The 26,743-nt window shown below is 40.6% G+C and overlaps 1 protein-coding gene across 1 annotated transcript; it reads right to left on the bottom strand.

The window, feature by feature from the left end:
* Window positions 1-15,719: 15,719 nt before the first annotated feature.
* LOC113059824 (endoribonuclease ZC3H12A-like) lies at window positions 15,720-26,437 on the bottom strand. The gene is made up of 6 exons (XM_026228445.1): window positions 26,356-26,437; window positions 24,607-25,053; window positions 22,023-22,162; window positions 20,532-20,766; window positions 20,329-20,435; window positions 15,720-18,940 (listed from the first exon to the last, which is right to left on the bottom strand). Exons 2-6 carry the CDS (start codon window positions 24,951-24,953, stop codon window positions 18,027-18,029), a joined length of 1,743 nt encoding a protein of 580 aa, XP_026084230.1. The 5' UTR covers window positions 24,954-25,053; window positions 26,356-26,437; the 3' UTR covers window positions 15,720-18,026.
* Window positions 26,438-26,743: the final 306 nt, after the last annotated feature.

Here is a 26,743-nt window from a genome sequence, read left to right on the forward strand (position 1 = left end):
ACAGGCTAAACAAGTGCAAGAATTGAGCCTTGTGGGACTCCACGTCATGGACGTCCACTTAGGGTGTACTCACACTAGGCACGGTTGCCATGAACCGGGCCCGAGTACGATTGTCCCCCCCCCACTCCCCCTCTGGCCTGCACTCACATATAGGTTTTCAGCATTCGTGCCGGAGCACGCTTACGTCATTATGGTGCGACGGTTTCGGGATAAACAGGAAGAGCGGCGCTCTCTGAACACAATGGAGTCCATCGCTCTGTTTTCTTTGTGGATAATTTTGTGTCGTTTGGTCCACAGCCCTCTCACAGCCTGTTGTTAAACAGATGTGTCGCCTTAGTGGCGTGAAAATTTTCACGTAATCGTGCTGCTCGTATGAGGATGTTTGCAAGGTACCAGCTGAAGTGCAGCAAGGACTTTGCAGTTTTTAGTTTTTATGCGTTTTGCGTTATTTGACTTAGAGGAAGCATGTACTGTACAGGCTAAACAAGTGCAAGAATTGAGCCTTGTGGGACTCCACGTCATGGACGTCCACTTAGGGTGTACTCACACTAGGCACGGTTGCCATGAACCGGGCCCGAGTACGATTGTCCCCCCCCCCACTCCCCCTCTGGCCTGCACTCACATATAGGTTTTCAGCATTCGTGCCGGAGCACGCTTACGTCATTATGGTGCGACGGTTTCGGGATAAACAGGAAGAGCGGCGCTCTCTGAACACAATGGAGTCCATCGCTCTGTTTTCTTTGTGGATAATTTCACACACTGCATGCGAACCGCGCCCGAGTCCAACCCGAGTACACCCTTAGACTTATGCTCTCCTAGACTCACAAAATAGCCTCTCCCTTCTGAGTATGACCTGAACCATTTGAGTACCATCCCAGAAAGCCCGACCCAGTTTTCTAGTCTCTGTAGATATGTTATGATCGACAGTTTCAAACGCAGCACTGAGATCTAGCTATACCAGCACCGATATTTTGCCAGAGTCACAATTTAAGCAAATATCATTTATTATCTTAATGAGTGCTGTCTCTCTGCTGTGCTGCGGACGAGTTTTGTTTAAGTTACTGTTTATAAGGTTTGAAAAGAAATTCTGTCTAGCTGTGAAAAGCTGGGCTTCTTCTAGCGGCCGCATCCTACTCTTTGGCCGCGACGCTTGCAGGTGATGGACGGCCCGGCATCCTGGCCCGTCAGCCATGTAAACTGGTGCAGTTCTCATCCGGATCATGGGTCTGGCGGGTCACGTCTCTGGTGGCGCAGGAGTCCCATCTCGCACCTTTCCTGGACCCATGAGGACACCAGTGTGCATGCACTGGGAAGAGACCGGTCTCCCGAGTAGAGGTGTGTTGGACTTTTAAACAGCGGTGTTGATGAGGCTTCATTCACATCAGGTGTGCCCCATCACATGCCACCAGCCTTGGCCCAGCCAGTGCCCCTCCTCTCTAACACACCCACTCCTATCGGGAGCCTGGTGAAGGACGGCGATTTAGGACGGGGTGCCGTTGATAATCAGGGAGGAGGCAGTTGACTCGTCACATTCCCCTTCCCAGGCGACATCCCCATCATCAGGGCGCCGCCCACACGGGGTGCTACCATCCTCAACCAGTCTCCAAATAGACTGGGGCGGAAATTTCTTTTCCAGGCAGTCCTCCCTCTCGCAGCGCATCGTCACATTCCCCTTCCCAGGCGACATCCCCATCATCAGGGCGCCGCCCACACGGGGTGCTACCATCCTCAACCAGTCTCCAAATAGACTGGGGCGGAAATTTCTTTTCCAGGCAGTCCTCCCTCTCGCAGCGCATCGGAACAGGGACAGAGAAACCGGGTTTCAGTCGACAGCCTCAACCAACCACAGGGTAAAATGACAATAAAAGAGAAGTCACTTACCCCTTGTGTGGCTGGGAGGCCGTCTCCATCGTTCCTGTGTCCCAGTCTAGGTCTTCTGCGAGCGAGAGGGAGTAATGTCATCAAGTGTTTCCCAACTACGCTGTTTAGGCTCCGCCTTTGCCCGCATTCTCCACCAGTGTCAAGGGAGGAGCCAGTGGCCATGGATTCAGGCCCTGGAGAGGCTTTTATTAACAGAAAATAAAACAGAGTAAGGAATAAAAGTGGCCAAAGGAGGAGAGTGTCCAAAATAAACAGGGGATCTGGTGTCCATGTAAGGGGTGGAGTCCGGTGGCCGCACGCACTGCCCTCTTCGTTCCGGGGTGCAAGGGGTGGTGGTTTCTTCTAGCGGCCGTATCCTGCTCGTCGGAAGCGGTGCTTGCAGGGGATGGACATCCTGGCATCCTGGCCCATTGGCCGTGCAAACGGGTGCGGTTCTCATCCGGATCGCGGGTCCGGCAGCTCACGTCTCTGGTGCCGTGGGAGCTGACTCATCACAATACACACACACACACGCACGCACAAAGAAAAACAAGCAGATGGAATAGAAAAAAATTGAAAGCTTGTGTTAGTTTTTTTTTATATAAAAGAACATAAATAAATAAAGTAAAATAAAAATATAATACAAAGTGCTAGAGTTAGAGGTTCAAATAAAGATGAAACATATTTGTTTTTAGTTGAAGATGGCTAAGGACAGCTGCTCGGATTGAATTGGGTCATTCCACCAAGAGGGAACAGTTAATGAAAAAGTCAGTGAAAGTGATTTTGTGTCTCTTTGAGATGGCACAATAATACATTGTTCACTTGCAGAATGCAAGCTTCTAGAGGGCACATAACTCTGAAGTAATGAATTTAGGTAAAGGGGTGCAGAGCCAGTGGTGGTTTTGTAGGCAAACATTAATTACTTTTCCTGAGATGCCATTTTCTAATAGAGTTGACAGGAGAATATGTTGGTTCACCATATCAAAAGCAGCAGACAGATCCATCAAGATAAGTAAAGAAGATTTGGAAGCCACTCTTCTGACAAGAGTTGTTCTTATGGCTTCAGCAACTGAAAGCAAGACAGTCTCGGTCGAATGTCCACTTCTGAAGCCAGATTAGTAGCTGTCCAGGAGGTTGTTCTCTGTGAGAAAGGCAGATACTTGGTTGAACACAACTCGTTCAAGTGTTTTGAAATTTTGAGGACAACAGGGGATGGACATTTTCATAGAAGGAAGTGTTATTATGGATTATGGACTGGAAGTAAAGGTTTATAAATTATTGTGATGTTTTTATCAGTTGTTTGTACTCTTATTCTGACAGCTCCCATTCACTGCAGATGATCCATTGCTGAAATATTTAAAATATTTTTCTCAAATATTTTCAGCAAAATGTAATTTATGGGTGAACTAATTTTCAATAATTGTTTGAAATGAGAAACCGTCTCTAGGTTACGTATGTAACCCTAGTTCCTCGAGGGAAGGAGACGCTGCGTCGAAACGCTTTGGGGAACGCGTTTAGCGTGAGCGACTCTGAATATGATATCTAATCTGTCTTATAGAAGAGTGTGACGTCACGGGCGAGGTGACGTAAGCGACCAGGAAGCTATAAAGGCACGAGCCGCACAGCTGGCTTCAGCTTCGAGTACCAGCAAGCGCCGGCAGGGGTGCCGGGGGTATGGCCTCGAGACGCAGCGTCTCGTTCCCTCGAGGAACTAGGGTTACATACGTAACCTAGAGACGTTCCTCTTCAGGAACTCGAGCTGCGTCGAAACGCTTTGGGGAACGAGTACCAACGCTGCCAGACTACCAAACCCCTGGGTTAGGACGAGGGGAATGAGTGCCTGGAGTGACTGGCATGTCTAAGCCATAGAATCTTTCAAAAGTAGAAGGCGTGGAAACCCCGTAGCATTGCAGATGTCCAGCATGGACGCACCTGCTAGAAAAGGCCTTGGAGGCCGCCATACCCCATGTAGAGTGAACCTTGGCTCCCGACAGCGGGGGATGACCAGAGGGCTCAGAGTGGCGTTGATAGTCTCAACTATCCAACGACTAGTAGTCTGCTTAGAAGCAGGGAAACCCCTCTTGGGGGGACCACAGCATGCAAGCAATTGGTCCATTTTTCTCCACAGGGCAGCTCTGTGGGTGTATGCATCCAGCGCTCGAGCTGGACACACACAATTTAGCTTCTCTTGGTCGGGCTCCCGAAAGGGAGGAGGACAGAAGGCCTGCAGCACTACAGGTTGTGGTGTGATAGAGGGCACCTTAGGAACATATCCCGCTCGAGGGTATATGAACACTTTGGTCATGCCAGGTGCAAAATCAAAATAGGTAGGGGCCACTGAGAGGGCCTGTAAATCTCCTACTCTCCTCAGAGAGGTAATGGCCAACAGAAAGGCAGTTTTAAGAGTCAGATGTCTATCTGAGATATCTTGAATCGGTTGAATGGAGATTTGTAAAGAGCCTCTAACACCACACCCAAGTCCCACGGGGGAATACGGGACCGTACTGGAGGTTTCAGCCTCAGCGCACCGCGGAGGAAACGTGTAACTAGGGGGTGTCTTCCAAAAGACTGGTCATCAAGAAGGGCGTGGTAGGCCGCAATAGCCGCCACGTGGACCTTCAACGTGGAGTGGGTCAACCCTGCAGAGAGCCTAGCCTGTAGAAACTCCAGAACTGTACCAACCGGGCAGTTTGCTGGGTCTAACTGGCGGTCTCTGCACCATGAGGTGAGGAGTTTCGACCTCAGGGCATACAGTTTCCTCGTTGAGGGAGCTCTGGATTGGAGAAGGGTCTCAACAACCTCGGTTGAGAGACCGGCTGCTAACAGTTGCGCTCCCCCTCAGGGGCCACACCCACAGCTTCCACAACTCCGGGCGAGGGTGAATTATCGTACCCTGCGCCTGCGAGAGTAGGTCTGTCCTGATCGGTATCTCCCACGGAGAGCCGTCGAGGAGTGAGACTAGATCTGAGAACCATACTCGGCCCGGCCAGAACGGGGCTACTAACAACAGACGGACCCCGTCCCGACGTACTCTCGCCAGAACTCCCGGGAGCAGAGCGATAGGGGGAAATGCGTACAGACGAAGCCTCGGCCAAGTCTGTACCATGGCGTCCAGTCCCAGAGGAGCTGGATGAACTAGAGAGAACAAAAGGGGGCATTGTTCTACTTGAGCCCTGCCAAATACTCTCCATATCTTCTTCACTACTTCTGGGTGAAGACTCCATTCCCCGGGCCTCAGTCCCTGCCTCGACAGTATGTCTGCTCCCGTATTTTGTTTCCCAGGAATATATACTGCTCTTAATGAGAGGAGTTTGCTTCTGGGACCACACCAGGATCTGGTGCGCCAGCTTGTACAAAGGGCGCGAACGCAGACCTCCCTGGTGGTTGGTATAAGAGACCACCGATGTGCTGTCGGTGCGCACCAACACATGGTGACCCCTTAGGTCTGGGAGGAAGTGCTTCAGTGCACGATAAACTGCTAGCATTTCTAGACAATTGATATGCCATTTTAGATGGCGATCGCTCCGCAGACCACGGGCAGGGTGGCCACTCATGACTGCACCCCAGCCGGTGAGGGATGCGTCCGTCGCTAGTGTTACACGGCGACAAGGAGCTCCCAGCGCCGGGCCCTGTTTCAAGAACCAAGGTTTCTTTCACATGTCTAAGGCACGTAGGCAGCGGCGCGTGACCTTGATAGTGCAAAGTAGATTGCCCCTCCGGGAAAATCCCTTGGTCTTGAGCCACCACTGTAGGGGTCTCATGTACAGCAGGCCAAGAGGTATCACGTTGGACGCAGCTGCCATCAGACCCAACAACCTCAGAGATTGTTTGACAGTGAGTGACTGGCCTTCTTTGCCTCTCTCGACTGAGATGGGATCGACTCGATACGAGCAGGGGACAATCGTGCCTGCATCGTGGTCGATTCCCATACTACGCCTAGATAGGTGGTTCTCTGAACCGGAGAAAGCACACTCTTCTTGGCGTTCAGTCTCAAACCCAGCTCCCCCATATGTGCGAGAACGACACCTCGATGCCGAGCCGCAACCTGCTCTTGACTGAGCTTAACTCAACCAGTCGTCGATGTGGTTGAGAATGTGGATGCCCTGCATGTGCAGGGGGACCAGAGCCGCGTCTACACATCTTGTGGACATGCGGGGTGAGAGTGCAAGGCCGAAGGGAAGTACTCGATATTGGTAGGCTTTGCCCCCGAAAGCGAACCTCAGAAACTTCCCATGTGGAAGGATGGAAATGTGGAAGTATGCATCTTTGAGATATATTGTGACAGACCAGTCCTCGGACCTGATCTGATCTACAACATGCTTAATTGTGAGCATTTTGAACTTCAATCTCATAACTGAACGATTTAAGACCCTCAAGTCTATAATCGGACGCAACCCCCCATCCTCCTTTGGAACTGTGAAATACCAGCTGTAGAACCTGGACTCCCTGTTCCATAACCAGACCCTGCCCGGGGCCGACCATCGTCGGAATGACCCCGTTAAATATCGGCGGTACAGAACCGAACTGAATACGGTAGCTTTTTCTACTGTGTGCAGGACCCATTGAGATACATTTGGCAGTAGTTTTCACGCTGCTAAATAATCTACTAAGGGAATCAGTCTCTCGAGACTGACCTCTGGTGCAATAGGCCCCCGCAGGGGCAGCGAGCGTCTCGGCTCCGCTACGCGCACGAGCGGAAAATACTGAGAATGATGCTCGCTGGGGACCGCTGCGCCCTGGAACACTGGCAGGGTTGGCAGACCGGCCCCCAGAGGGCGCTGAGGCGAGACGGGAACCGTGTAATGCGGTGTATGCCGCTCCACCCCAGTAGGGGCCGCCCTCTGCAGTCGTGACCGAAACGTGTCAGGACTTCTTAACCGAGGGCCTCACAGCCTGAAGTACGGCCCTCAGATCCGCCTTCGGCTGGAAAAAAAACCCTGGTTCAGAGCGTTGCTTCAGCCTCCGGATCCCGACGCAGGGGGAGCGCGGGTGGCGACGCTCTGACTACAGACTGGGAGGGCTGCTCTCGCCCAACAGCCCCTCCAGTATATATAATTTCTCAGAGTGAGATAAGTGTCATTATATTCCTCAGAATTTAATGCAAACAAACAATCAGACGAGTAAACACGGTCTGCATTGTTAATATAATCCATATCTAACCTCTCATAGTCAGATAGATACCGAATTTAATTCCTCAGAATTAATGCAGTTAACCAATCAGACGAGTAAAGACGGTCTGGATTTGGTAAGATTTACATCAAAACTGAAAATGATGTAGTACACGCGCTGCTTCGGCAACACGCGAGCCGCATAGTCACACAAACAATATAAATGTCCTCAGAGATAAGTAGCTGCAGCTGCGAGTTCACAGAGGGGGAAGGAACCGTTTCGCGTGCTTCCGAACCTCGATGAACTCTAAATCTAGGGAATACGGGTGGAAATAGGCAGAGCCGTCTTCGATCCGTCCTAGATATGCGAGAAGCACAGTCAGCCCCCTTATTTTTATTTATATTTCGAGAGCTGGCTGCGTGAGCTGCGCTCCTCATTAATGCTGCTCGTTATACAGTTAGGCATAATATGTTTGTGAAGCTGATGCTTGTGTAACTGTTTGTCTGTGCAGCTGATGTTTATGCAGCTTATGTTTGTGCAACTGCGAGCTCATCGACGCCCTCCGTTTTAATCTCCTCGGAGAAAAAAAAGGCGGTGCGTCACGGCCGTCACTCGGGGGGAAGGACCGAGCACTCGGGCTTCCGCACCCAGAGATCGGGCAGATCTGGCGGGTGAGGTAGGAGATAGGGACGCGCCCGTCTCCCTACCCTCCAGCAGATCTATCTGCGAACCCAGCGAGTGCAGGCGCCGCTCCGCCTCGGCGAAAGCAGGACCGACACCGCGAGGAACGCTGGCGAAGACTCCCCCTCGAGAGAGTCCTCCGGGATCGAAGCGTCCACACTGGCTTGTACCAGTGCAGGCAGTCGGCTCGCTCAAGAGCCGAAACAGCGTGCCTCAATCCCAGGCAGACCGCGCACAGACCGTGTATTCTCACTCGTGATGAACACACAATCTGAAACGCGATCTGGATTCGCCTTTCAGATGTCTCGTCTTAGCTTTGCTCTTTGACTATTGCTTACTTTTCAAGGAGCTAATAGTGACAAACCACAATAAATAAGACTGACAAGACAGAATGACATGCATACACAGAGCGCTTGCTGAAAACGCAGAAGCTGAAGCCAGCTGTGCGGCTCGTGCCTTTATAGCTTCCTGGTCGCTTACGTCACCTCGCCCGTGACGTCACACTCTTCTATAAGACAGATTAGATATCATATTCAGAGTCGCTCACGCTAAACGCGTTCCCCAAAGCGTTTCGACGCAGCGTCTCGTTCCTGAAGAGGAACAATATATAAAGTGTTGAAATGAAAACAAAAAGTATTATGACACTTTATGGTTGCTGTGACAAATGTAATACGAAAAAAAAAAAAACAAACAAACATAAAAGGTAGTCCTAACTACTCAATATCACAAAATATAGTTACATAATTAAAGTATAATACTTGGAGGCTGTTAAAAAAAAAAGGTTTCTACGTCATAAAGATCTTTTTATTTATTACTGTGGAAAAAAGTTAACATTACTTTATAAATATATTCTAATTAATCTTTAAATAGTAATCCATTATCATTATGATTGTGTAGTTTGTTACAAAAGGACATTTTAGGACACTGGATTGGTATGTGATGGGACACAAGAGAAGCGCATAAACCAGTCACTAATCAGATTAGACAGGATTATGTCTGTAGACTCTCGACAGGTCTGCAACAGGCTTGGATGTTGTCTGGACTCTCAAGCACCTGTTGTGCACATGGAGGTTTTTCTGGGTAATTATGTCATCTTCAGTTAATCCCAGTGTTAATGCATTCTATACATATGTTTTAGATTTACTGTTCTTCTACACAAATCATTGGTAAAGCGATTCAAATATATAAAGTTAATGGGTTAATGGTTATGGGTCACCATACTTGGCTGAATGTCACTTCACAAATGTTATTTGTACTATAGGTCAGCCCATTTTGTGTTCTAAAATCCACAGCTGAGATTGACCATAAACCCTCATCAAAACTGACCACAGGTAAATCCAAATATCACACAAAAGTCATCATTCAGTTATTATGCAAAGAAGGCAAAGTCCTCTGACTGTTTACCAATTATAATGTAAATGTAATACCTGCACCTGTCCAATAGATGGCACACTAGTTTTGTGAAATTATAAGGATTCTGACAAACTCGCATTGCAACTCTCTTTAGTCTTCAAATTAAGAAACCTTTTAAAATAAAGCAGAGCAAAAGAGTTTATATCTGAGTTTATCATGGATTTAAAGGATTTAAAGGGAAGTTCACCCCAAAATTAACAGTCTGTTATTGATTAGGAACCCTCATGTTGTTCAAAACATCTGCCACTTTCTTTCTCCAGAGGAAAACAAAAGACATTATGTTTTTGTCAATACAGTAAAAAAGTAAATTGAGTGCCAAAGAAAACTGGCCTCCATTGACTTTCATTGTACATACGAAAAAAATAAAAAACATAGATATATTCATATTCACATATAGGTTTTGTATGATATATAAGTTAGTAAATAGTGACAGTGAATTAGTTTTTTTTTATTTTTTTAGAGTGTATTAAGTGTTTTGACTCCATTATCCATATCAAAACAGAATCAACATTTACCAAAATATTAATACTAAAGTTTTTTTATATATAAATCAGTAGCTGTCCAGGATGTCAAGCAACTCTCATGGACAAATGTAAATGCAGACTCAGAGAAAAAGGCCAAACCAGAAAACAGTTTTCACAAGTGACAAAAAAAAAAAAAAAAAAAGTTCAAGAAGAAAGAAAGTTCCGGAGACTGCTAAAGTCTGAGGAGGAGATACAAGAGCTTAAGATAGAGATGCAAATCAGAGAGCATCATGGGAGATGCGGTTTGTGAAGCTGCAAAAGAGACAACATAATCTTAGAGACCAGATACGTGAAAGAAAAGCCCTTTCTTTCAGAACATGCTGCACAACTCCTTGTTCAAGCTCTTGTTCTGTCCAGGCTGGACTATTGCAATGCTGTCTTGGCAGGTCTTCCAGGCAATTCTATCAAACCTTTACAATTGATTCAGAACGCGGCAGCAAGATTAATTTTTAATGAGCCAAAAAGAATACACGTCACACCTCTGTTTATCAATTTACACTGGCTTCCAATAGCTGCTCGCATAAAATTCAAGGCATTGATGTTTGCCAACAAAACTACCACTGGCTCTGCACCCATTTACCTAAATTTGTTACTTCAGACTTATGTGCCCTCTAGAAGCTTGCATTCTGCAAGTGAACGTCTCTTGATTGTGCCATCCCAAAGAGGCACAAAGTAACTTTTACAGACTTTTAAATTAAATGTTCCCTTCTGGTGAAATGACCTCCCCAACTCAATCCGAGCAGCTGAGTCCTTAGCCATCTTCAAGAATCGGCTTAAAACCCATCTCTTCCATCTTTATTTGACCCTCTAACTTCTACACTCACTATTCTAATTCTATTCTTTAAAAAATCTAACTACCTTTCTAATCTTTTTGTATTCTATTTTCTTTTCATTTATTATGCAATTGTATATGTATGTGTGTGTGTAAAGACCTCTAACTAGCTTGCTCTATTCTTTTATTTTTTTATTCTATTCTGTTTTCTTTTTATTTATTATATTAGTTAAAATCTGTGTTAACCTAACTGTGACTTGTTATAGCACTTATATATCATTGCTCTTTTTGTTGTTTTTGATTGCTTCCAGTGTCTTCATCTGTAAGTCGCTTTGGATAAAAGCTTCTGCTAAATGAATAAATGTAAATAAATGTAAATGTAATGACCCTTTGGCATCACTTTACACAAACCTTTCTTTTAAAGTCATCATTAGTCATAGGAAGTGCTCAACAGGAAGCCCATTAGATGGTATGACATTTATTCATTCATTTTTGCCAAACGTAATTTAATCTTGTTCTCTGAGTTTGTATTTTTTGAAATGCAAGCTTTTATATCATCAGTATAATATACTCATTCACGAGTCAAGAACCGTTTCTGTCAGATGCGTCCGAATCAAGAACCGTGGAGCTGATGATACTGCACTGAACTGAACTGATTCTTTTGGTGATTGATTCTGAACTGATTCTGTGCTAGTGTTATGAGCGCGGGTAAACCGAAGGCTTGAATCAAGGGCAATCATTGCAAATGACGCCATTACGTTGAGCGCAAAAGAACCGGTGAACCGTTTTCTTCAACCGGTTTATTGAATCGAACTGTCCGAAAGAACTACTGGTGATCCGAAAACTGATGTAACCGGTTCTTGACTCGTGAACGAGTCAATCTTTCATTCATTATCTGGCTCGGCTCGGTGTTCATCTTCAGTTCTCTCTTCACAGCAGTTCAGTCAGTGTACTGTTTGAGTACATGAATTACTCCGGGATATTGGTTTGTTTGAACTCAGAGGGAGTGTCAGCCACGTTAAAAAAGTTAACAGCTTAAGTCATTTGTGGATTAATGTGTATTGGAGACACAAACCGTTTAAAACGATTCAATTCGATTTGGTGAACTGGTTCAAAAAGATCCGGTTACATCGAATGATTCGTTCGTGAACCGTATATCACAAACTGCTTTGTTTTGAACTCTCTCTCACAACAGACACTGAAGAGAAGTATTTTCGATGCTTCAAAAAACTGACCCTCTGATGTCACATGGACTACTTTGATGATGTTTCTCTTACTTTTCTGGACATGGACAGTAGACCGTACACACAGTTTCAGTGGAGGTACTGAGAGCTCTCGGACTAAATCTAAAATATCTTAAACTGTGTTCCGAAGATAAACGGAGGTCTCACAGGTTTGGAACGACATGAGGGTAAGTTATTAATGACATAATTATGATTTTTGGGTGAACTATTCTTTAACTATTCTTTAAGTTAACAGTTTAATGAACTACTACATAAGGAAGAGCAAAGTACAGTAATTTAGCCCTCTGGTGTATGAAAATTGAAAATGATTTGTGTGAGCAGTGCAATATTTCTACGCTATTAATAAAAGGCAATGTAGATTACAATAGTTTCAAACAAATCCGCACAACCACTGCAACATGGTGAAACACATTGTTTTATTCGTGAATGATTAAGTTACTTTTAAAAGTAATGCATTACAATATTGTGTTGCTTCCACAAAAAAAAAAAAAAAATAACTAAAGTAAATGCATTACTTAGTTACTTTTTATGGATAGTAATGCATTACATTACTTTTGCATTACTTTTTCTTATCTGGGATATTTTTGGCAAATGTAAAAACCCTTTCACACCAAAAGTGAAATGAAATGGAGGAAAACCTTTCAGTTGTGCTACCATTCAGGATTGCATGAAGAATAGTTACTTGAAAAAAGTCATTTGATTACGTTGCTCACGTTACTTGTTAATGCATTGCCACCAACACTGGTCTGAATGTTGTGTTTTGCACTACAGAAACAAATGCTAAAGTTTAGAGTTAAATGGTTAGTTCACCCAAAAATCTAAATTAGACTGTGTTTTACTCACCCCGAGGTATCCTAGGTGTATATGACTCCAGTCGGAGTTAAAAACTGTCTTTGATCTTTAAAGCTCTATCATGGCAATCAGCGAGCAAAGCACCCTTCCATAAAAAAAAGTGTTTTGCATGGCTCCGGGGGGTGAACAAAGGCCTCCTGTAGCGAATCGATGTGTTTTTGTAAAACATATTCAAACCTGTAATAATCACTTTAATCTAGCTTGCGCCAACAAAACCAACATTTGTTTACAGGAGCAAAGGAAGCAAAGTTTCCTTACTTTAGCAAAGGAAAACCAGTCTCCTTTTTGCTTATATCGAAATCCTCCGAGATTCTTCTTTAAAAATCCTAGTTTTGTTCTTCTAATTAGTGACCGTTGTTTTGTTTTGATCTCTCCGCTGCGTTTCTGTTTTTGTCACTTCTGACCGGCACAAAGTTGACCTACATACGTCATCCACACAGAAGTACTTCCATTTACAACAGTGAGCGCAAGCTATATTAAAGTGATTACTGTATTAAGTTATGAATATGGATATATATATATATATATATATATATATATATATATATATATATATTTTTTTTTTTTTTTTTTTTACCAAAATGCATTGTTTTGCTACAGGAAGCCTTTATTCTATATTTTTGGTTGAACTAGCCCTTTAACTGACAGTTTCTACACCCTATCTACACCAGATGAGAACAGCGTAATGCATTACACCAAAAGCAAACAGAACTTGTTAATTTCAGTGAAACCGGCTGTGTCTGAATGCTTAGGTAGCTGACTTGCTGATCTATCAGGCAATGACTTTGCAGGCAGTGTTTGTGAACAAAGGTACCTCCCCAAACTCACTTCATATAGACTTATAAGGCATAAAAACAGTTTAGTGGTGTATAAAAAATGTAGAGACTTATTCATAAATAAGCAAATATTTAATTACTACAACGCTAATTTCCTGCTAGAAATTACATTGAAAGTGGTAAAAAATTACCACCAACCACTTTATTTTTGCACCATCTTTATTTTTTAGCTCAACTGTCACGTAATGGAACACACAGGACTGTGTAGTGTAGGACACTGTGCTGCCTTCAAAAATCATTTAGATTAGATGTGACATAATCATTAGATTACAAGTGCCTTGCCACCTTAGTATCCTGCAGGGGCAGTATTTTTTTCAGCTTTCGGGTGCAGCTACTGTCTACACTAGTCGTCGACAGTAAACACATGACCTGTTCTATGCTTCCAGCTATCTGTGTTAGAATGTTGCACAACATATTCTTTTGTAATTAGGTACAACTCTTTGCTTGTCTTGTTGTCAATTTGGTGTGAAAAAACAAACAAACAAATAAACCCAGGAATGCATCAAAAAAATTTTTTTTTTAAATACTGCTACCCGTATGCCAGTTTTGAGAAATGCTCTTTTAAAATACTTTGTCTTGATTATTCTTATTTACTTCAGAAATATATTTTTTTTGTTCAAAATTTCCTCTTTCCCTTCAGTGACTCTGGACATGGTGCGTTTGTAGCATTCAGTAAATTGTTAATGGCTTGGGAGTAGATTGTCTTATTGGAACACTTTTTGCTGTATGGATCCACAATAGAGCACTGCAATGGTGACATTTGTGTAAGCCAACCCAGAAGTCACCCTGGTTCCATCGACAAAACAATTTTTTTTAATGACTCTTGGATTATTGCAGAAAGTAGGAAGCAGAAACGTAGGCTACTCCAGTCACACGACTTCAATGTTGCCAACACTGATCTACCAACTCAGTCTTCAGTCTTTGAATAAAAACATTTTCCCTGAAAGTTTGAGCTAGAATATTTTGCAAGAGTTTGACAATAAACACAATGAGTCTCCATATTTATTTGACTATAAGTTGCACCTGAGTATAAGTTGCATCAGTCCAAAAATACATCATGATGAGGAAAAAAACATATATAAGTCGCACTGGACTATAAGTCACATTTATTTAGAACCAAGCACCAAAGGAAAACATTACCGTCTCCAGCCGCGAGAGGGCGCTCTATGTCTTCAGTGTAGACTACAGGAGCACCGAGCAGCATAGAGCGCCCTCTCGTGGCTGGAGACGGTAATGTTTTCTCTTGGTTCATTTCTCTCTGTTCATGTCAAATTAATTTTGATAAGTCGCACATGACTATAAGTCGCATGACCAGCCAAACTATGAAAAAAAGTGCGACTTATAGTCTGGAAAATACGGTAGTTTACCTGTTTGCTTTGATGACATTTAATGTCCCAGACGACCTCTGTACTCACATTTACACTTTTACACTGTACTCACTAACAATCACTTTTGAGAAAGTACATGATTTTGGATGTTCTCTCGGTTTTGATGCTTTATGTGGGTTTCTTTGACCTGTTACCTGTTGACTGGAATCTGCACTTTTTCATATTTATGACTGTTGAGGAAATTCTGTCTTTAAAATACATACTGGAATATCAGCAGGGCTGAGATAAGCAGACTCATATCGGTAGCTTAAACAGATCAAGTTAGCCAAAATATTTCCATAAAAGGAACAGGTATGTGTAAAAGAGTGATTTAAATTCTGTGGAATTCTGTTGACACGCATTCCATGCAGGTCTACTTATTGCCAATATCCGTTAATGCAAATGAAGCATACACCCTATTAAACATGGATGGAGCTGACGTTTATGAGGTAAATATGAGGTAAAAACCAGTCTCCTCTGCTGCATTGTTCTTTGTAGTCATCAAGATTTTCCTTGTTTACTGAAGGATGTGTTCTGATGTTTCAGGAAAGAGACTGAACTGACGCATGACACTGTTACAACTCATTCATGGAAATTAAGATGATTTTTAGTTTCAAACATGTTTACTCACAGATTACTCAAAGGTAAAAGATAATGCTAACAGATAATGTTAACAAATGTTTGTTAAGATGTAATAATGTTACACATGTCTTATGCAAGCGTTTTTTTTTTTTTTTTCATTTTTTGGTTTGGCTCATATTTTTGTCTCTGTACTTCCTCTTACAAAAACAGCAAATCACATTCCTATGGATTAAGATAACGACCCCCCCCCCTCTCCAAAAACAAAAAACAAAAAAAAACAATGATCACATGATTTACATGGAGCTGCTTTGCATTTTCATAAAAATGTTTTGCGCCTGTGAACTTCCTTCTTCCTTGTAGATGTAAAGAGATAAATATATTGTCCAAAGGGGAGGGAAGGACACACACACACACACACAGAGAGAGAGAGCGAGAGAGATACATTTATAAATAATTTGACATTGAATGTTGACACATGGCAGAGATCTCCCCAGATTTACTATTCAAATCAAATAAACTGTCATACTCGACATCCTTTTGTAAATAATGTGGATAAGTCATAGATACAATTGTTCGTGTCACAACAATTATATTTATATAACAGAGTTCCATTGCAAACGGCTTTCAGCAGTAAAGGCAAAAATAACATTGGCAAACACATTTACCCACATGCATTATATTCATGCAAATCATCATTGCCATCAGGCAGATGAACAGTTCTTTGAAATCTGTAGTTATAATAATACAATTTAATAAAGAAACAAATAGCACCAAACATGTGGAATTATGAAGGTGTGTTTAAGTCATGGATTAAAATGGATTGTAGTTTCAGTACATACTTCGGATGCCAGATAAAACAGAGCCATCAGTCACAATTAAAATCAAAACAGAAACTATTTCACAGAAACATCTTATGTCGTGACAACAGCAGGTTTCCCAGCGTGTTAATATTTAGTTAACATAAAACACTCATGTATGTGGAATTCCTTGGTATGTAGTTTATCTAAAACTGTTAAAAACATGCTTTTTTCTTCCCTTCTTTAATAACTATGATGTATGTAGTGTTTTTACAGCTCATATTAATTTAGAGACTACAGTATGTGCATACTTTAAAACTTGGTTAGGATTGCAAAATTTATCTGCAGGATTATTCAAACTACAAGTTATTTTCAAACCAATAAAGTGAACACATAAGAAATGTGCATATTCCCTTATTCATGTTTATTATAAAAAGGTTAATGAAGATTGTGTTTGTCATTTACTAATTATGGTGTCACTGGTTGCATGGGAAATGTCTTTGTATGCATTTTATTATATATGTCAATGTTTTTTTTTTCACAGCTTAAAAGTAAAATCATGACTAATTTGTGCAAAGAACAATGCGATGATGGAAGTCAGTTTTGCATAGAAGGAAAGACGTGAGATGTCATTTGTACATTTTAAATGATCAAATAGTAGCAGAACCAAACTGATATGAAACATAACATTGAAGCACAATGAAATATGATGTCCAGCTCTGTGATAAGTTTTCAAAATGCAATTCACCACAGAGTCAAATCACAGTGCTTGAAGTAAGTATTGTACTAAAAATCAATCAGGGGATTCCCACCCCTATTAACCCAAACAAAGAAATACAATGAAAAGAGTGCAGGAGACAAGGAATCACACCTACTATTATTTTAAGCGATTCTGTGGTGGAGCTGATTTGAATGAACAATTGGCGGCAGACATGCTAACTACAAAATTACTCTTAACATTTAAAACAGGTCCGTTCCTTGACTGCAATTACATATGTCTATATTTAGACTGCTCAAATTACATTTTAGGTTCTGTTCAAAACCAAATCTGTAGCCTTCGAGCCAAGGTACTGTACAGTTTGCTACACGTTAGGAGCAACAATTGATGCAATTTGCATCAACCTCTTAAAAAATATCTAGACACACATTTGACTTCGTAGTCATACAGAGTTACCACAAGTACTATGTGATAAGTCATTAAGGTTTTGGAGACTTCAAAGAGCACAAAACAGAAAAGAGAAATCAAAGCTGCAAAAATAAAAGTACAATTGAAATAACTGTACATTTAGAAGTACAACACCTTGTCAATGGGGCAGTACCCTTAAATGGACAAGTTTTTACCTTATCAACCCCTCGAAGGTGCATATTAGTAATAGGTAGTAAGTAGTAGTAAGTAAAAGTAGTGGTAATAGGTACCTTTAAAAGTACTACTATGAATCTAGGTGATAAAAAAGTATAAAGTTCAGGGAAGGTCCCAGTGTCAAGCTGTTGCACCCCTAAAGGGCCAAGTTTGTACATTATCTACTCCTAAAAGGTGCATATTACTAGAGTTGTAATGGGTATCTTTAAATAACTACTATGATACCCATATAAGGATATGTTTGTACCCTATCTACCCCTAACAATTGTGCACATTAATACCTTAGAGTAGTAATTAGTACCTTTAAAGTACTACTGTGAAATTTTAAAGATAAAAGGTACAAAGTTTGGGGAGATCCCCAAAGACAAACTGTTGTACCACTAAATTGACAAGTTTGTATCTTACCTCCCTCTAAAAGGTATTTTCTAGTACCTTAAAGTTGTAATAGGAACATTTTCCACTACTAATAGGTCCCTTTAATACTAAGTACAACTACAAAGCTTTTACGAGCAAAGTAGTACTCCTAAAGGTACAGTATTTGCACTTTTTTTTTTTCTGAGAGCATAGAGACTCTTTCTTTTCAAAAGTTTGGCATGCGGTCTTTTTTATGATCCCACAGTTTCAATGAATCAGAAGAACTCTCCCTTGGACTTGAGTTTGAGAACCTCTGCCGCCAACTGCTGCGCATCTTTCAGCTGCGGGAACATTTCCAAAACTTTGTTTACATGATGCGGATTAAAAATTGCATGAAGCTTCTTCCTGACCTCCTCTCTTTCTTCCTGGAAAGCATTGGACTTTGGCATGCCAGAGTGCTTATGGCTTCCATAGACACCATGAGACATGGGCGAGCTAGGACAGGGGAAAGGTTCGGGTAAACTAGTTGCCTGTGGTAAGAAATAAGGGTAAGACCTATCACTGTAAGTAGTATGACTGTAACGATGGACAGGGTTAGGCAGAGGTAGGGAGCTGCAGGCACCAAAGTTGGGCTGATGGTTGTAGTAAGGACTCATGTTGTCATAGTAGCACTGACCACCTGCAGGTACACCAGGGTTACCTGACATCGGTGAATGATTGGATCTCATCCTATGCAACTCAATACTCTGTGATGGATCTGAAAACTGGCTTTGGTAGGATCCAAGCCCTGAGTCAGAACTGAAAATAGAGGAAGGGTTTGTTTGGTAAGGTGTTAGCAGACTGGTTCTTTCTGCCGAAACACCATGTTGTCCCATTGTGGCTGTATACAAAGGCTTTTTTGTGGACAAAATGTCATCCCAGTACTGGAGCATAACATCCCTACCATCACAGCTCTTGGGATCCAAGTTGAGCTTTTCTTCCAGTTCTTGCTCCAAGGAGGGTGAGCAGGACCCAAAACCAGGGTCATTTCTTGGGTACACGCCTCTTAGTGGCCCAGTTACTCTGCTGTCCTCTTTTGAACCAGATAGCCTGGCATTCTCTCGAAGCTCATCGGCTAGAGAACGCTGTGACTGGTTTGTTCGCTCTGGGTGGTAGAATTTGCACTTGATCCCATATGTGCATTTTTTCCCTGAAAAGTAAAAAGACAAATGTGATATAAGGTCTACTTCAGGAATTAATCAGTCCTGGAGGGTTGCTGTCTTGAGCTTATTTCCATTCATAATCAAAGACACCTGTCTGTTTTTTTTGTAACCCTGGAGACATAGGTAAGATTTTTCAAGTCTGTTTTATTAGGGATGTAGTTAACTCTGCAGGACAGTAGCCCTACAAGACCAGATTTGCCCATCCTTGGTGCACTTCAGAGGTGGCCAATGAAAGCCACAGTCCTGCTTGATAAAACCTAACCTGTCTGCAAAGTTTAGCTTCAACCCTAATTAAACATACCTAAAACAAATCAAGGTCTTTAGACTCACTAGAAACTTCCAGTTCACTCACTAGAAACTAAATTAGAAACTAATTATTGCAGGACGTTTGACCTCAAGGAGTAGGATTGAACACCCCTGATAATGAAGTTGACACAATGGGAATTAATCTCTCCAGCAAAAAACACTTGCCTGAAAAGTCTTTTTTTTAGTCATTCTTTTATATCCATCACTATGTTACATATTTGCAGAATGCATAATTGCTTACTGGCTACTCTGGCCTACCCTCAAGGAACAGTTGCATAGGTGACTTTACTATATCAAATAGATGCTGTTTGGAGATTGTATTCCAAAATTCCAAAACCAACACAACAGTTACCATAGTCATCGGTCTGTTTACAGCTGCCCATGAAGCCTCTGGAGCTAAAGCCTAGTTATGGTAAAGGAATTTACATTTTTGATACACACTTTAAGTGGCTGACCAATCAGAGCAGACTGGGCTTTTCAGAAAGAAGGGCTTTAAAGAGGCAGGACAGTGAGTGTCAGTCATAAATATAGTTGCTGCAGCAATGTGAAGTATTAGTAAAATAATGTGATTTTTGAACTTTAACTTCATGTAAATGTTTTCTAGCTGACACCAAAAATATAATTATGAAATTTTTAATTAGCAAACTACTGTAAATATAATCAATTTAATTAAATTCAACAAATCAAATATATCACTATTGCTAAGAAAAGGCCGCCAACTGAAGAAAATTGCATTAATGTGGCAGCTTAAAACAGACTTTACTATTGTTTTCGAAGTCAATATACCATTTTGCTTTGTTTTCTTATAATTGAGCATATGCTTATCACTGGCCTACAGGTTGTTAAATCCAGCTTGAATGTCTTTGATGGAAGGAAAATCCATTATTACAAAATATGGGATGAGTCATTGGGCATGATTAATGATGTCCATTTTTTATTGGGCTATATTTTATAATTAATTGCACTGTACTTACACAAATTGACTGCCCTAGAAAATGTATTTCAATTAGTATTTTGTGGTTAATAAGGCATATGTGATTCTGAATGACAGAAACTGATAATTACTTACCATATGGACATAACTGTCGCTTGGGTTCAACCATGATCACCTTTTTCCGAAGAAAATTATCTAAATTGGGTCCATGACGGCCGAGAGGGTCATCAGGTGGCATGAACCTGTGCAAGATGGTGATGATGATGTTAAATAAATGAATAGGAATAAGATGAGGTACTGCCATTAGCAGCTATTGAAGAATAGTTGGAAGAACGTACTTGTCATTAACAAAGGAGTACATAAGCAATCTCTCCTCAATGCAACGTTTCCAATCTGGACGTTCACTTTGCAGATCACGATATGTGTCGTTCGACACTATAATCCCATCCAGATCGTGAGCTAATTTGACAATAAAGCGATCGTCGTAGCAGACCACACGCTTTCCTCCGACCCTTCGTGAAGGTGTAAATACAAGAATCTTTTTCCTTTCCAGCTCTTCCAAAATATGCTGATCTGGAAATAAAGACAAACACATTTTTCTTTGCCTTTGAAGACAATTTTAGCATGACTTTGGAATGAAGGCTGTCTTTCTTAAAGTCATGGTACATTATTTGCCAGTCACTGATAGAATAACTGGACCATAACACCCATCAATTTGAAACAATTTGACAAGTATTATGGACAATCCATTAAGTTATTACACATTTTCGATGCAACTTCTCTTGCTTGATGAGTTTTCTACATTACAGATACAAAACAAACGGTTATTTCCCCAAATTAGCATTTAATATCCACCAAAGTTTAACCATATCAAATGCTACTTTAGGGAGGTGGTAAACTGAAAGATTTCAAAGAACACAGGCCATCATCTATAAACCAGGAAAGAGGCAATAATTCATCACGCAGCACCAGACTCGATTAAAGATTCACAGTGAAACTCAAGGTGATAAGGAAATCTCTTGAACTTCCTGGTGGGGAATTCCCATTGAGACATGCAGGAAACTTAACTCTTCCTTATTCTTCTTGTTTTGTTATTACTGTTCTTGCTCGAATTGATTTGAGGAATCTGAGCAGAGGCGTTCACAACAAAAGAGAGATAGTTCAGGGACATAAACAAGTGAGATAACCATCTCCACATCAACACCTCTGGACTGTTAAACCTGAAGTCCTAATACAAAGTTAATTTTGTACTAGTATGCCATATCAGTACCAGATGTACACAGGGACTGTTTTACAACAATAAACTAATGAACAGCTAAATTTGACCAAATTACGCTATATTTGAAATCATAACTAGATGAGAAGACATGTTAATTTTTTAAAATATGAACACACTGTTTCTTTATTAATGTACAACAGAGTCAAAAGCTTCAAAACAGTTGTACTGCTTTTCTTTTTCACTATTTATTTATTTATTTATTTATTTATTTATTCTTTAATAAATAGAACATTAAGCATTTATTTAAAAAAAGAAATATTTTGTAACAATATAAATGTCTTCATTTTCTCTTGAATGCATTGCAAATTGAATGCATCCTTGCTGAATACAAGTATTTATTAAAAATGAACCTTACTGACACCAAACTCTTGAATGGTAGTTTATGTTTACTGAAAATCCTGACAAAAATCCTTCTGAAGAAAAATATTTTTTCCCAGTATGAAGTATAGGCATATCTGAGTCTGTGCAGTCAGATGGGCGTTTTTACTTTTCAGACAAATGGGTCTGTGATGACTCATTTTTACCAAAAGTGCCGAGGGAGTGTCTCTACCTGAAATAGGTACATCAGGCCTGGGCTGCTCTTTTCTCCAGGAAGGCACAAACACAGTGATATGCCTGTGTCCTCGGTCAAGGAAGTAATTAACTGCCAACTTAATCCCACGACAAGAAAACACTTCCTTGTTCCCATGACTGAAAGAGAACAAAAGAGACCGAGAAATTAAATTGGCAAATGAGTAAATCAGTGAATATGCATGCCAAAAACCACTGGTCTGTACACGTTAGCAGCCTTTGGTGGTTAGGTCTCACACCATGAATGTAATGTTTTTAATGCCATGTCAAATTATTTTTTTTTACATCTCCTTACAAGTCTTGTGTAAATGGCTCTTTAATAATTATGTGTAGTGTGGCAATGTGTAGTAAACCACATGAATTGCTCAGATACAGTGCCCTCCACTAATATTGGCACCCTTGGTAAATATGAGCAAAGGTGGCTGTGAAAATAAATCTGCATCGTTTATCCTTTTGATCTTTCATTCAAAAGATTCACAAAATTCTAACCTATGATTGAAGTAAAACAAGTGGGGGGACAAACGTAGAATAAAATAAATGTTTTCTGTAGTTCACGTTGGCCACAGTTATTGACACCCAATTATTGCAATGCCATTTCCCCAAGATAACAACATATAACAGAGTTTTCTCCTATAATGCCTGATCAGTTTGGACAACACCTGATAAGAGGTCAGACAACATTCCTTCATGCAGAATCTCTCCAGAACCTTCAGATTCATAGCTCCATGTGAGCTTCTTCTCTTCAGTTCACTCCTCTCATTTTCTATAGGGTTCAGTTCAGGAAACTGAGATGTCCATTACAGATGCTTCATTGTTTTGCTCAATGAGACATTTTTGTGTTGATTTTGATGTTTGTTTTGGATCATTGTTCTGATGGAAGGGCTTTCTGACCCCAAGATTCAACTAATCTCTGCAATTCTCCAGATACAGCCACTTTCTATTTTGTGAAGCTCAACAATTTTGTTCTGCAGATCAGAACTATATTCTTTGTTCTATCTATTCTTTGGCCTTTGTGTTCCTCATATTTATAATCCTGTGGAACAGGAAGTCATGGCTGGGCAATTTCATGCTCCTAGTCACCCTGGTGTGCTAAAAAAAGCTAAATATGAATGGGAGTATACTTCGGAGACATTTTACTCAGAATTTCTAGGGGTGCCAATGAATGTGGCCAACATGCATTGAAGAAAAGACATTTATTTCTTGATGTGTGTTTCCCCCAACTTTTAATTGTATTACTTCAATGATAGGTTTGAATTTTGTGAATTTTTTGAATGAAAGATCAAAAGGTTAAACAATGCAGATTTATTTCCACAGCCACCTTTGCTCAAATTTACCAACGGTGCCAATATTAGTGGAGGGCAATGTAGTTAGAAATTCCTTGTAGTGCATTTTACATACACATACAGACAGTTTTAATAGTTTAATGCTGCCAGGGGTCCGGGGCCCACTAGGGGGCCTCAGGATGACTTATAAGTATTTAATTGAATAAACTGTTATATATAAATATACATACAAACACACACATATACATACATTTACTTATAGCAATAATGCAACTAGAAGGCAAGCTGAAACACAACCTGAGTTGCATAAACTCATTAAGGAATACTAAAACTGTTCAACAACTGGAATGCAAACTGTAGTTGTTGACAGATGCATGTCCGATATGTTTATAGTACTACTGATTAAGAAAAAACAGAGATAAGACACACAGGAATGATGGCAGAATGGTTTGTTTTGACTGGGAAGCTACATCTAACAATAGATTCAAGAGAACAAACAGCCATTTCCATTACGTCAAGATGTTATCGCAAATATCAATGCATTAATAGACTTTTACCCACAGTGTTTGTGATGTCTTGTAATTTACCACCTCTCTTAGACTACTTATAAACCTTTCATTTCAAGGAAGAATGTCTTTCACAAAATTCCCTACTGTAACATTTGCAGAATGCATGACCAAAAATGTTGCAGAGTATGTTAAGCGTGAGGCCTTGGCCTCCTGGAAGCAAAATGGTTAAACTGTGCCTTAATTTGCATACCGGAGAACAGAGAAGCGTGGACGAAGAGGAAAGACTTTTCAGAAAAACCAGGTCTAAGTTTAAAGCCCGAAGGCAATATGAGCAATTCACTATGGGAAGTGCTAAGTAAAATTACATTAAATGCATTAGTTACTACTTTTGAAATTAATTATTAAACAATTGATGTTTCTTCCAAATAAAGAAATAGCAATGAGTCTGAATTTGTGGAATTATTTGGATGTGATATTAATTTTTTTATAAATCCGCTCTAAAAAACATTCCTACTGTTACAGCAATATGAAGTGAACCAACATAAAAAAAGAAAAGTGGAATCAAAGTGAAAGCCTTGTAAAACTTGGGAAGCGTTTATTCACAACCAGAGTGCAGCTGTCACGAATTTCCCTTTGTGATTGCAACTTGTTGATACTTGTTAAACTGGCAAAGACTCTAAACTCTGCTAAGTTTTCAATCTCCATTCTGTTTCTATTGAAAGACTAAAGAAAAATTCTAGAAGGAAAAAGGCCAGAAGTACCATGTCCTCACCTCATGGCCACGTTGCTGCCATCAATAACAATAGGTTTCAGGTCACTTTCGGGTTCAGTGCTGTCCTCCAGCGTTGAGTCCTGTCCCCTAGATGAGCTTCCTTCCCGATGGGGCCCACCATCATCACTGTCTGAGGTAGAAGAGGGCACGGCCTTCGCCCCTGAACGCACCAGCTCCCCGAGCACCGCGTTGGTGTCTGTCCCCAGGCCGAGCTTCCTCAGGGCGGCCTTCACCTCTTGTGGAGAGTAACCCAGCTTACGGAAGAAGTTGACCTTCATCTGCAGGTCATGGAGGTCAGGTCCATCTTGGCCCAGGACAGCAGGTTGATGGTAACACCCCGACTGCATCCCGTTGTATGTTGGATGTGTGATGTTCTGAGGTTTTTCAGTGTAAGAGCTGCAGTGTCATCCATATGCAGCTCTGACATGTTCTTGCTTCTGAATACGTCTGAAACATAAACACATAAAGAAGTCACTAAAATGCAAGTTATAAATTGCAATTAAATTTTATATTTACATAAACATTCTGAATAAATATAACGTAAACAGTATAACAAGGTAATACTTTTATATAAGGTATTATCTTTATATATACATATTTTATGCATTACATGACTTGATCTTCATAAATATATTCATTAATTATTTGAGCTATCTGTTTATATATTTGTAATATGAAATTTCATGTATATGTACAATTCAGTCCTCCATCAACCTCCTCCCAGAATAATACACAATTTCATGCATGGATATTGTAAAGAAATTACATAAAAAAAGAATAAAACCATATTTAAAGATTTAGTCTTATAATTTAGAATACATATTAGAATAAAGTAAATATGAAGTACAACAGTTTAAAAAGGTAATCTATCCTTCAAACAGTTAGTGTTGTTTGTGAGTTTATATTTATATTTGATATTTATTTTCAATATTATCAGAATTTTAACATGCATTTATTTGAAGGTAGAGGACTATTTCTAGAACAGTGGAAAGTGTTCAGTGCATGCAAAATACATGGAGATCAACCCAGTAGTGACTTGCTATTTAAAAAAAAAAAAAAAAAAACTTTGGAAATAGATTTTTATCTGTTTCCAGATCATCCAAGTGGCTCAGGCCTTTGAATAATGGTAACATTATGTACTCATGTACTCCAATGCATTTGATAAACAAAATAAATGTATAGAGGTTTATATCAGGTGTAGTTTTCCTCTTTGCTTTTACTAATTGCTGAAACACTCAGATTTGAGATATTTAATGCAGTGAACTTGTTACACACAAAGCAGTGATCATCTGCATATTTAAATTGTACACTTCAGGTGTCATCTGTTAAATTACAGTGTCAATAAATGACATATAGTTATCTCCCCCTACTTCTACAACACTTTCCACTCAGAGTTTCTGATTCATTGAGTAAATAAGAGACCATATAGAGTGTAAAACTCCTACAGACACAGGGCTATAATAAAATCATAACTGACTAAACTCTAATATACTGCCAGTGACACTACAATACAACAACATTCTCCTTCTCAACTTCGACACTGTCTACGCTTCAAGTTCATGGGGGCTTTTAACTTAACTGTGCTTCAGCCCTTCAGAAAATACTAGAGCAACTTGTAAACTTGTTGTTTTGAAGTAAGAAGAATAAAGAGTTATTTTAATGTAAACGAGTGTGAATGTCTGTCTCGGCTGTTACACAATACATGCTTATTTTCTCAAAGTTTATAAAACAAAATGAAATGTAACCTACCATATTCTCCTAGTGATCAGGCCGGTGTTGTATATGTGTGTGCTAGAAAGCACCGATCCTGTGTTTTATGACGTGTTTTAATGACACCCAACCTTAAACTTCCTGATTCAGGTGACTCAACCTGTTCCTCCCCCGCCAGAGAGAGAGAGAGAGAGAGAGAGAGAGAGACTGCTGACTTTACTACACAAGACAAATAACCACTTTTACATTAAAATTATATTTTATATGATTAATGTGGATTTGTTTTTTTATATAAAATATAATTTTAATGTAAAAGTTGTCATTTGTCTTAGTTATTAATGTGGATGTGTTATTTTTTATTATTATATTTTACATTATTATTTTGTTTTTCAATACTATTTCTGATTAGATTCTCAGTAATATTGTA

This window comes from Carassius auratus, chromosome 41, assembly GCF_003368295.1.
Source record: "Carassius auratus strain Wakin chromosome 41, ASM336829v1, whole genome shotgun sequence".
Taxonomy (NCBI): Eukaryota; Metazoa; Chordata; class Actinopteri; order Cypriniformes; family Cyprinidae; genus Carassius; species Carassius auratus.

What these genes read in the sequence shown, in the direction of transcription:
- LOC113059824 (XM_026228445.1), bottom strand. Translation starts at nt 24,953, where the DNA reads ATGCAGTCGGGGTGTTACCATCAACCTGCTGTCCTGGGCCAAGATGGA. An exon ending in GCCTGATGTACCTATTTCAG is followed by an intron (nt 20,767 to 22,022) that starts GTAGAGACACTC and finishes CTTTATTTCCAG; the next exon opens with ATCAGCATATTTTGGAAGAG. An exon ending in GCGACAGTTATGTCCATATG is followed by an intron (nt 18,941 to 20,328) that starts GTAAGTAATTAT and finishes TTTACTTTTCAG; the next exon opens with GGAAAAAATGCACATATGGG.